The sequence below is a fragment of the Ostrea edulis genome, chromosome 1, assembly GCF_947568905.1.
Source record: "Ostrea edulis chromosome 1, xbOstEdul1.1, whole genome shotgun sequence".
NCBI classification, from domain to species: Eukaryota; Metazoa; Mollusca; class Bivalvia; order Ostreida; family Ostreidae; genus Ostrea; species Ostrea edulis.
In genome coordinates, this window is record NC_079164.1 from 82,445,129 (window position 1) to 82,458,375 (window position 13,247).

Below are 13,247 nucleotides of genomic sequence, written 5' to 3' on the forward strand. Positions count from 1 at the left end.
ACGTACTGTGCCACTACATGTGCCAGAGGTGGTGTAAATCAAGTGTGGATTTTGGAAGGTCCTAGAGAGCTTTTGGTGAGTAATCAGAGTTTGGATCATGGGGCTTTTCTTGGATCATCAGCGTCGGAGCGTATGGCTTTTCAACACTTTGCACGACCATTCCTCACGATAGGATGGAGATTGCACTTTTTGACGTCGTGGATGATTGCTTCTTCGACAGAACGGAGGTGTCCGTGTCTGATGACCAGTCATCAAAAAGGGTTGCTTTGTTGGATGCCACTTTGGTTCCACGTGCAGGTGAAATTGAAGATATGCTGGGGTTCTTCATTGGTGGTGTCTTCGTAGTCCTTGGTGATCAGGTCTTCCAACAGTCTGTTGGAATTCCCATGGGCATGAATTGTGCTCCTTTGTTAGCTGACTTGGTTAGGGGTTCTTATGAAGCAGAATTTGTTCGGGGACTTCTACATGAGAAGAGAGGATCTCTTGCTGTGGCCCTGTGAACTTGAAATAAAAAACACCAGAGTTGTTTACTTCTGTTTCATACTTGAATATTTTCTTGAAAATAGATATTAACAGCAAACTAACAACTCAACTTTATGATAAATGGAATGATTTCAGCTTCTCCATCATCAGCTTCCCATATTTATGTAGCAGTATTCCATTATCATCGTCATATGGTGTTTATATTTCTCAACTGATTCGATATGCAAGTGGTTGTTCTGAGTATGATTAGTTTTTAAATCGAAGCAGGCTACTGACAAACAAGTTGATGGTGCAGGGATTCAACAGTCTTGTTTAAAGTCAGCATTTCGCAAATTCTATGGTCGTTATAACGATCTAGTTTGCTAATACAAACCTATCATTGGGTCAAATGCAGTCTGACGTGTTTCATATTGATTGTTGGGCTTGACACCCTGATTTTGAGTACGGATAACTCTGTTTACTTGATCAAGATATAGGGCTCACAGCGGGTGTGACCAGTCAATAGGGGATGCTTACTCCTCCTAGGTACCTGATCCCACCTCTGGTATATCCAGGGGTCTGTGTATGCCAAACTCTCTATTTGCATGTGATTGATCACTGTTCGTTATTTTCTCCTTTCATCAACATTTTAATAGTTCAGGAGATATTGAATATATCAGATTTTTGAAAAGTAAGTCCAACTCAAAGATCACATTATAAAACTTCGTGGAATGAGGTCTTACCATAAAGAATTAAATAGTTCAGGAGATATTGAATAGGTCAGGGGTTGTTTTAAAAGTAGATCAAACTCCAAGGTCAAACGATCAAACACCATTGTCACATGATCTTGCCATAATAATATAGTTGGGCAAACACAGGACCCTGGATATACCAGAGGTCGGATCAGGTGCCGAAGAATGTGATCAGAAAAGCTCTCTTTAGCCTTCAGCTCAGGTGAGTTAGTGATTAATTATGACACTGCTGTACTTGGGAAGATTTTTTAAGATTTATCCCATATATATCACCATGTAAAACTTTGATCCCGTTATGGCCCCATCCTACCCCCAGCACCATGATTTGAACAAACATGAATCTACACTATATATCAGGAAGCATTCATATAAATTTCAACATTCCTCATCTAGTGGTTTTTCAACATTTTTAAATGACCCTACACCACTTTTGCCTTTTCTTGAACATCTCCCCTTTGGAGGGAGCATGGCCCTTCTTTTAAAAACTTGGAATCTCTTTAACCCAAGGATAATTTGTGCCAAGTTTGATTGAAATTGGTCTAGTGGTTCTTGAGAAGATTTTAAAAGGATGGCCACAAAATTTTTACTAATTCTTGATTATCTCCACTTTAAAACGGGCATGACACTTCATTTGAACAAATTTGAATCTTGTGTACCCAAGCATGCTTTGTGGCAAGTTTGGCTAAAATTAGCCTTGTGGTTCTAGAAAAGCAGTCAAAAATGTTAAAGTTTACACTCTTCAGACATCAAACAACCAATAATGAAGTGAAATTCATGGCTCACTTTGTTTTGCTCTTCATTGTTGGCTGTTTGATGTATGAAGAGTTAAGAAAAAAATGTTTTTAAAATCATAATTCATATAGTTTGAAAAACATTTTATTCTGGACTCCTGGACATCACACAACCAATCGGAATACAAAGTATATTCAATGAAGAGCAGGACATCTTCAGTTAATCCTTAGTTGGTGAATCTACACAAGTTTGAATGATAGAGTGCTAATACTCGAGTGGTTATACACAATCAAAAAACTGTTGTCCATAGATGCCAACACTAGGGGTATGGTAACAATAGCTCTCCGAACATTCTGTCCTAGCGAGCTAATAAATAATTCTTAGATGAAGAATCGTAAATAAAGTAAAATTTCCCAATTGTTCAGGCGCATTTGTCCATTCTCTGTATATAAATATCGTAGACATAATTTGCTGTATTTCTTTCCATATTTCCTACTCAACCAAAAATATTGATAGCCGACAGTGTTCATCTTACTGTCTCCTAATTACACGGTTTATCATGGACAAAAGGAAACAACTGATACTGCAGCTGCAATATCAATCGCTACATAATTTGTATGCAACCAGATACGGTAAATGTTCAGCAATACACATTTATTGTATCTCTGTTACCACACAAACAAACACACTGCTTGTCTAGCTGCAGTTGCAGTATTCTTTATCATTCATGAAAAACCTTTTTAAAATGGTCTGCTGCAGGAGCAAAACAGGAAATTGTAATGATGAGCTTGAGTTGTTTCCCTTTGATTATAAGATTGTGCACATATGTCAGATAATAAATACTTTCAGCTATCAATGTTCAGTTACAAAATAAAGACCAGTATTAACACAAACAAATAAAAAGTGTATTCAAACTATTCAATAGCACATTTGATATTCAAATATAATAATTCTGCATTGGAATGTACATTGTGTCTTAGGAGATCTTCAATACCCATACAAAGTATGACTCACATTTAATCAAAATATCCCAATTTCACATAATTTATTCAGTGTTTCCACCAGAAAATGACTTTGGTCATAATTAGATAAGCAAACCAATACAAAATGAAATATATAGCACCATAATATCCAACAACACCAAATAAAATGCAAATTATTCTTTACATGATTAGATTTTCATTTAAAAAAGTAGAAAAGAAAGATTTTGTGATTGTTGTAAACATGATCTGGAGTAAATGAATGTCTGAGTGAATGACTTTGTGATTTATTACTTTATTTTTTACATAATTTCAAAGTTCATCTCTAAGTCTCATTTGGAATGACGTTAAAATATTGAGTCTGTCATTCAGCTGTTCTTTCTTTTTGTCACTAACTTTACCATCTTTTAATTTTTCAACCCTTTTAATTTCAGTATCTACAAAATCTGGTGTTTCTACTAGTTTCTTCAGAGTTTTGACATAGACTTCTGCCGATTTCTTATCCTTTTCTGTTGTATATGTGTTGGTTAGTTCTTCTGCCTTGGCCAAGATATCAGATTTTTTATCTTTTGGAGCTTTGTGAAACTCTGCAACCAATTTGTCAAAATCTTCAAGACAACTTGGTAGTCCTAGCCACAAACCTGAAAAGAAAATATCTTCATTTAATAATGGAGTACTGATTTATACATTCGGTTTTTTTTTAGATCTGGTTTTTAGTGCAGTCTGTCCATGTGTGAATATGCGCATTCTACAAACTTCATGACCTATTTCATAGCATCGTTGAAATTGTTGGAAAATGTGTTTTCTGGCGTATTTTTTTTTTTTTTTTTTTTTTTTTTTTACATTTTCTTTAGATTCAAAATAATAGAGAACACATATTATGCATACTTATATTACGTACATGGCTTATTTTACGAGTTTAGAGTTTGTCTTTCTTGGACTTGTTCCCTTTACCATCGTCCAAATATGGAAATCATTACCAAATATGGAGACAAGTCAAGGTCAGGTAATTATCAGCTGTTACGTTTAAATAACTTAAAGGTCAATAATATTTATATTTTATGTACTTGAAAGTATTAATAAAAAAAATATAGAAAAATTAAAATAATAAAATATCTTTCTTTGTTAAATGGGAGATGAATGTTGCAAACACTGTGTGTTATACAGCCTGAAATGCCATATACATGTACTGTACATCCAACACTTCTGAAGTTAGTAGTTTCTTGTTTCACTTCACTGCTCTCGAGTTATTTATATATTTAACCAAATTATAATATGATAAATCTTAAGTAATTTTCTTTTTTTTTCTGGGCAACTAGTATTTGAATTTGGGCAAGTCAAAATTTGGGTTCACTTGCCCCTTTGGCCATGTGGATATAAAAGTTATCTAACCCTAATAAAGTTCTAAGTAATTTTACCTGATTCTCTTATTAAAAACTTTACAATATCATCAGAACTTTTGGTATTCCCTTGGTATGTCACAGGTTCATCTTTGCCTTCAACAAAAAGTTTGTAGACTGGGAAGTCATCCTTCTTCACTCCATATTTTTCAGCAATGTCTGCATTTTCCTTCTCACCATAATCTGTAAAAGTAGAAGTGAAATTCTTCAAAAAAGATTTTTGTTTTGGTCTAAAGGATGTCAGTCTAATCACAGTTATCCCCCTTTGACACTTTGAACCTGCCACTTTGATGTCTTTCTCACCACTATCTTGCCATATGTCTGACTTGTGAACATAGTGTATTATCATTTAATATTTCAACTTATGGATGCCTGATACACTTTTAGATAATTGTTACAACATACACCTGGTTAACTAGGAACCCATCCTACTTTATAGTAACAAGTGCTTCTTAACTCACTTCACAGCCACCTCGCACTTGATTCACAACCAAAGCAGTTTACTTGACCACATTAGAAGTGGGTTAAGTTAACTCTGCAGGGACATCTTGTTAGTTTCTCCACTACTATCCGAGTTAAAACTCAGTAAACTTTGCAATATAAACCAGCCCTTAATCTTTTAATGGTGTACAGTTTGATAACTCTCTTCTGAGGATTACTTGTTCGTATCATTAATTCTGACCTTCATATTCTCAGAACATTTCTATTAGCTTTATTTCATGTACTTTATTTCCTAAGGGTCAGAATTATAGCATAGTGGTAATCTAAAAGCATGGGACATTTAGTATAACACAAAGGTTAATCTAGCTGCAATAATGTAGCCCTCTCTGATTTTTTTTTTTTTTTTAAATCGGCTCCTGGATCCTCTCCTACTACACGAGTGTAGCAACATTAAAAAAAAGAGGAGTGGATCCAGGAGCAGATTTTAATCAGATTGACTTTGTACTATTCAGACACTTTCAAATTCAAGTCAGAAAATAACATGCAATGCCTAATGATTTATATACAATAACCTTAAATAAAATGCCAAAATACACACTTACAAAGTTAGCTCATCAAATCACTTTTGTAGGATCAAAAGTTGCATGTCAAAAGCAAAGCGCAAGTCGATAGTTAACTCATTCATTTATCATTTTGTAAATGTTAACTCGTACATAACTTCAGTCATAATTATTATGGTATGAATCATTTCATCAATGACCTTAGAAATCAATAGGGTTCTTCCTCATTCAATGCCAAAGAAGTATGCAAACTGTGATCATTGTCAGTTTTATGTTTCTCTTTGAATTTTGTCCACAAGCTTACACACAAATGGACTCGCACTCATTAGCGATGTCATAGCCCCTTCGTAACTAACTATGCAAGGAGATGATAAATTGTCACTAAAATCTAATACTCTTTATTTCTTGCCATTACCTGCCACTTGGACTTCTGCACAGAGTAAATCGATCTGGGACAATGTGGACTCCACAACAGACTTATAAGTGTCTTGCTTGTCTCCATAGGGGTAAGTCTCGTCAATCTTTACTAACACAGCTTTGTATTTCTTCACAACCTGTAAGCAAACATTTGTACATATATATCAGATCGACCATGAATTTAAAAAATACACATGAATTTCACGATATGTAGAAACTGCCTATTCAGTACATATGCACATGAAGTGGAATATGGTAATGCAAGGTAAGGGGATTACAGGCCAAAAAAAAATAAAAAAAAATAAGGTGCAGCATTAGGATTCATGATATGCTTGTCTGCAACTATATGTATCTGATGCATATCTATGTTTAAATACTTGAAATTACAAGCTTTGATGTTAGAATCGCACCCCCCCCCCCTTAGATGCATCACAGTGTACAAGATGTGATTCAGACACAATTTGAATGTACATGTACATAAATCAAAATGTCTAATAAAATATGGTTTGTCAAAAAAAGTCTTTTGTTATATTTAAGCGATTACTGACCATGGAAAATTAATCGCTAATCCTTCTTGGTTTGTCAAAATAGAAGCCCGCAATTGATAGTTTGTAAAGATGACTTTGATTGGCTGTGGGGGAAACTTTTGACAAATCAAAATTACTGTATATATAATTCACTGATGATAATTATAGTTAATTAAAAATGGATGAAGTTGGAGAGGGACAGCAAACCCTACGTAATGTTGGAACATTGCACTCAACAGCACAGCACACAAAAGAAACCTTACTGGAATAAGTTACTTCTTTAAAAGTAATGGTATATAATTTCTGGATGATAGATACACGTACTGTTTTCTTTCAATTTGCAGTTTTTTAATAACTTTGAACCACATCACCAGTTTCACATGAATTACAATTTTTACAAATAAATATTAGAAAAGTTTAATTGAATGCCAAAAGAAAAGTTTAATCCTTGTCAGAAAAATGTATCACTTAGTTTCCTCTAGAATCTTTTCAATTGAAACTTTAAGCATTTCAAGAGATTTATAAGACACTGTCTAAACAAGAGCCCCACGTGCCACATCGCTCACCTGAGTCACCTTACCCATATCTAAAGATTTTCTATATATATATTCGCATGCAAAACTCTGGTCCTTATTTTGGCTCCAACCTACCCCCGAGGACCATGATTTTTACAAAATTGAATCTGCACCATGTCAGAAAGCTTTCATGCTAATGTAAACTTCTCTGACCAAGTGGTTCTTGAGAAGATTTTTTACTTATATATTAGATGTAAAACTTTGAGCCCCTATTGTGGCCCCCATCCTACCTCCTACTCTTTGGGGCCATGATTTTAACAAACCTGAATCTACACTATGTCAGGAGGCTTTCATGTAAATTTTAGCTCCTCTGGCCCAGTGAGTGGTTCTTAAAAGGAAGATTTTTAAATGACCCCATCCTATTTTTGCATTTTTGTGATTATCCCCCCTTTCAAAGGGGCATGGCCCTTCATTTGAACAAACTTGAAAGCCCTTCACCCAAGGATGCTTTTTTGCCAAGTTTGGTTGAAATGGGCCCAGTAGTTCTGGAGAAGAAATCGAAAATGTGAAAAGTTTACAGACAGATGGACGATGGACAACAGGCCTGAAGTTTATAAACTTTTTTGAGTCTGTTCTCATACTCATACTCAAACTCCATGCTCTAAATCAAACTCATACTGAAATGGAGTACATGCTCAAGATTTTTCAAGTATGCTTCGGAGCTTGCTCAGCATTGTGCTCAAAACAAACATGGCTGAGTTTGAGTACGGTAAAGTTTTATAACATGCAGGCCTGGTGCTCAGAAATGCTCACTTGAGCTTTCAGCTCAGGTGAGCTAAAGATGCTGCAAAGAAAAGGGAAAAAAATTTGGTAATTTTTGTAATGCTCCGCCATCTCCACCCAAAAAAAAAAATTCCTACCTACCAACCCAGCTGTTTCAGGTGTGGGTCGGCAACGCCAAACCAACAATTGCCTTACATGTGGGTTGGACCAGGTATGGTCGGGCTAGGCTAATAGGTCATATCTGCGACGTTTTACGGGTTACTCGATACATTCAAGAGTTAATATCCTGAATTAACTCGGGTTGAAGGCCAATAGTATGGCGGAGTAATATAATATTCTTAAACGTTCCATTAAAATAGGAAAACAGATATAAAGAAGCAATTAGAAGATAAAATAGCTACATTTGGAGTGAATAAGCCGACAGCACTTTATACATAACACCCAAATGTTCACATGTCGACCAGCCCTGTGCGTGCACATGCACATGGTCTGACCAGCTGATTACCTTGTCAAATACACCCTTGTTTAACAGAATGGATCCTTGGACAGTCTCCGAGGAAACATCGTTAACTTTGAGAAGAAGTAAACAGGCTAGACATAGGTAAGCCCCGATCTGCAGCATTTTCGCTACTTTCCAGCTTTTTTAACCACGAACTCACTGCTTAATGCTTCTGTCCACGTATGGTTCGATAAACATGAATGAAGACGCCAGGTGGCTCTCTTGTGTATTTACAAATTAATTCAGGGTCTACTAAAATCAGTAATGAGCTGTGAAATAGGTTTGTGTGTGTTTTTTGTTGGTTTTTGGGTTGTTTTTTTCTTCTTCCTAATTATTATGATTATATACTAAGCCTTGCGTAAGAGGAATAAATTCATTTCTAAAGGTGTATTTATCAATTTATTTTACTACTTACCATTCATCTATTCTATTCATTACCAGACGACTGACCTTTCCCTTGCTTGTATGTACACAGAAATTAACGAATTTACAACAATATAACTTCGGTGTACGTGTATTAGGTGATGAGATATTTTTTCTCTCATTTTCCCCCTTTTATTATTATTGTTTTTTTTTTATATATATAATACATTTTTATTTTCATTTCTGACTTGCTCTTCAGAACCACTGTGCCAATTTCAACCAAACTTGGCAAAAGGTATCATTGGGTCAGTGGCGGATCTAGACCATACTGTGGGAGGGGGGTTAGACCCAAAGGGCCGGAGGGGAAGGGCATGGGAGGGGGTTAACCCCCTCCGATATGGGGAACCGGGGGGCCTCCCTCGGAAAAATTTTTTAACTTGAAAAGATTGATTTAAAATGGTGCATTTTAGATAATGCGTTTTCGACTGAAATTCTTGTTCCTTCTTCCTTTCATTTATAGTCACCACATGCTTTATAGATTCGGGTATGGTAAAAAAAAAAAAACAACAAAAAAACAAAACAAGAGGTCCACAGACCTTATCGGTCACCTGAATACTAGTGAAAAGGTATTACCACTTCCATGGGCTATGAAATCTAGAAAAAAAATTCCTGTTCTGAATATCTAAGCTAAATTCTAATGTTCAGCAACAGTATAAAACAAGATGGGTTCTTAAAACTTCACTGCCCTCAAAAGTGCATACAGTGATGAACGGCTTTAAATAATAGGTGTATTAACATTGAAATATCAAAATATATGACTAATTTGGACTCATCTTAAAGTCATAACCCTGAGTTGTGAAAATTACCATTTTTTGTACATCCGTTTCTGCTATTCCTAATATAAGTATAAGTATGCATTTAGATTTTATATATTATCAGCAAACGTACACATAAATACCATATACTAAGTTTGGCCCCACCCTGGGGTCAAAACCCTTACTATGGGAAAAATCAAATTTACAATTTTTGTAAAAGACTACCTGCTTTATCCATTTAGTTTCAATTTAGTATCAAAAGCACTAAAGAAAATGTTATTTAAGTGTTTTACACTTAAACACTATATTATGAGTTTGGCCCCGCCCTGGGGTCAGAACCCCCACCCTGGGGATCATGAAATTTGCAATTTTGGTAGAGGCCTTCCTGCTCTATATCACTATGCATTTAGTTTTTCTTACATGTGTGTGGTTTTTGAGAAGATTTTTGAAAATTTGTCAATTTTTGGCAGTTTTTGCCCCCACCCCTAGGGCCCCAGGGGTGCTGGAGTCCTGAAATTTACAATTTATGTCCCCCTTGTTACAATGATGCTTCATACCAAATATGAAAAGAATTGGACTGGTAGTTATTAAGAAGAAGTTAAAAATGTTCAGTTGTTAACGCACGACGGATGACGGACGACGACGGACGAATTGCAATAGAGTCAGGTGACCTAAAAAAAAACAACCACACACTAAATCTGCCACTGTTGGGTGAAGGGCTTTCAAGTTTGTTCAAATGAAGGGCCATGCCACCTTGAAAAATGCCAAAATAGGGTAGGGCCATTTAAAACTCTTCTTCTCAAGAATCATTGGACCAGAAGACCACTTTCCCATCTGTGACTGGTCTGGAGAAGTCATTTTACATGAAAGATTCCTGATAGTGCAAATTAAAGTTTGTTAACACCATGGCCCCCGTAGGTAGGATGGGGCCACTATATAGGGGATAAAAGTTTTATGATACAAATATTTTTAATATATAGTGAAAATCTTTAAAAATCGTCTTCTCAAGAACCATTGGACCAGAGAAGTTTACATTTTACACGAAAGCTTCCTGACAGATTCAAGTTAGATAACATCGTGGCCCCCAGGGGTAGGATGAGGCACAATAGGGGATCAAAGCTTTATATACAAATATATAGCCTATGGAAACTCTTTAAAAATCTTTTTCTCAAAACAAAAACACTAGGCCAGAAAAGTTTACATTCACATGAAAGCTTCCTGATATAGTGCAGATTCAAATTTACAAAAATCATGGCCTCCGGGGTAGACTGGGGCCACAGTAGGGATAAAAGTTTTACAATTTCTATGTTGTCTTGACGTTATTTACCTATAATAAAGCATATATCTTCTGGAAGGTTAGGTTGTGAACTTTCTGAAAAGGACATTCAACAAGTTATGTCTGTTGCTATGGCAACAAAAACTGAGTAATACTGTAGAAAATCATCTTGATAGCTATATTTTGAGCTTCTTTTACTAAAGATGTAAAATAAATGGTGATAATAAAATCAGAACAATGTTATCAAATATGGAAAACGTTGTGGGGACTGTATTATATTTACATTTCATTTGGATGTAACTTTTATAAGGTATCATTGTAAATTATAACATTTTCCAGAATTCCCCGTGCTTGCATGCAGTGATACAAAACTTCCTAGAATTCCCCGTGCTTGCATGCAGTGATACAAAACTTCCTAGAATTCCCCGTGCTTGCATGCAGTGATACAAAACTTCCCATAATTCCCCATGCTTGCATGCAGTGATACAAAACTTCCCATAATTCCCCATGCTTGCATGCAGTGATACAAAACTTGCTTGATGCATGAGCCTACAACTGTGACAGTAATTTACTTCCACTCTAAAGGGAATCTGGATCCACGCCTTCGTTAATTTTCAATCGCTCTTCAGTTTTGCCGAAGTGCAGAATGATATACTGTATAGCTGTATGGATTTAGATTAATTGATGCAATCAAAGTTTTTGTTCTTGAAAAATTTGAGTTTCAGGTATTTCCTTGTTTATCATTTTAATGCAACGTGTCATTAACAAAAGCACGTTCAGGAATATTGATTATGAATATTCATGAATATCTGTTGGGTTCGGCTAAAACGAGTTAAGAACCTACTTTGCACTTTTAGAATACTACGTCGAAAAAACAGTATAAAATATTTTAAAGGCTATTTGACCATGAATATGATTTATTTCAAAAATAATTTTATACATTCACGAAAGTGGGGGAGGGAAAGGGAGGGGGCAGAGGAGTAAAGAATAACCATGTTTGTAACACCCCTCACCACAAAATTTTCGAATGATATCATTTATCTTATTCACTTAATTGAGGCCCGTTTTGTTATCATTCAAGTGACTTTTCTTGAAGTTTATGCCCCTTTTATTTTGTTTCGCCATACATTTACAGGGTATTACTGGCATAATTATATATGATTATAGTAATAGTATCCTTTATTCATACAGGGTTGCACACTATATTAGGCACACACAATAAGTTTATATGGTGGTTCTGTCAATGATAGGTAGGTGTTAAGGTTGAAAACATTCAAACCCTGTACAGAACATTTGTAACCAATGTAAAATAGTGAGTGTGTGTATGAATGAGAAGACACTGACCAATCAAATGACAGACATGTGACTAGTAGCATTTCCCCCCGCTGCACGATTTCTACCAGAGCACTCTCAGCCTAGCCCTTCATAAGACAAGACGACAGCATTACATTTCTCCAGGGTGTCCCGGTAAAAAACTATGTTTGAATTACAGCAAATATAATTATATACGTCTGCCCTGTCTGTGTACGTTTTATATGTGGTATGGTTGAAATTTTACAGTTTTTTTCAACATATAATTAATAATGTATAAAGTTGGAACCTGAGTTGTTTGATGCTCACACTGGCTACATATCGAAATAAGAAAATATGTAAGTAAAACTCCAGATTTGGCTCCCAAAATGGCTGAATATTTTGCCCAATACTTGACTTGACTCCCCCCACTCCCCGGAAATCCTGGATCCGCCAATGTTTTGATAGTGTTAGTTCGGTCACCCAATGTAAGTACATGTATTATGTTTGAATGATACTAAATAAGAAGCACTATTCTATACTTTGCCCATTTCGACAGCTTTGACATATTGATGATGCTTTTATATAGATAAGCACAACTGCTAGATTAGAAGTAGTTTTAATTTGAGTAGTTTGGTATCGACAAATCCAACTATGCTATTGATTTAAGATACCCCCTCCACAAGAGAAAAGCCCCCCCCCCCCCCCTTGTTGATGTATATATATATACATACATACACACACACACACATATATATATATATATAATTTTATATATATAAAAGCACAAAAACCCAACAACACCCTACTTTCTTAAAGTGTCGGATCTGAGAAGATACAAGGCCAGTAAAGAAATTTATAAAAGCACTGAAAAGGCCACGACACTGTTGGTTATTTAAAACTCAACAACCCGCGTCTTTATCAAGAGACATATATTACATAAACAAATAACACACAAAAACGACAAGTATCGATAAACTACATTGGTGAGAAGAGTGATACACTATTGTACTGAGTGATAAAAATGGTGGTGGTTAGGTAGCAGGGGACAGTTTCGCACTATAGGCCCGGTCAACTTTTTCAAAAAATGGAATTACCCCGTATTTGAAGTGATATTACATGTGTAAAAATGTGTACAATAATTTTAGGATGCATGTCAAATGTAGCTGAGTGCTTAGTAAAAATGTTGATATACAACATGTAGGTGTCACCATGATTCCTAGCATATAGATGGGTGCAAATACGAAACTAAGACACGTGGTCAGTTGCTGAAGAAATTCCGGTGAAAACATGCAGGGTCTAGCAAAAGGTCTGTAGCTGTGAGGGAAGGTGGATGGCCCCATATGAGAGGTAGATTTTTGAGAAGGGCAGATAGGGTTCTTGATTGTGCACAGTGTCTAAATCCCCATGTTTGGTACTGTGATGGTGTGGGGGT

The 13,247-nt window shown here is 35.8% G+C and overlaps 1 protein-coding gene across 1 annotated transcript; it reads right to left on the reverse strand.

The window, feature by feature from the left end:
- Positions 1-2,829: 2,829 nt before the first annotated feature.
- Positions 2,830-8,317, reverse strand: LOC125678510 (endoplasmic reticulum resident protein 29-like). Its single transcript, XM_048917019.2, has 4 exons — positions 8,075-8,317; positions 5,743-5,881; positions 4,345-4,509; positions 2,830-3,567 (listed from the first exon to the last, which is right to left on the reverse strand). Exons 1-4 carry the CDS (start codon positions 8,189-8,191, stop codon positions 3,239-3,241), a joined length of 750 nt encoding a protein of 249 aa, XP_048772976.1. The 5' UTR covers positions 8,192-8,317; the 3' UTR covers positions 2,830-3,238.
- Positions 8,318-13,247: the final 4,930 nt, after the last annotated feature.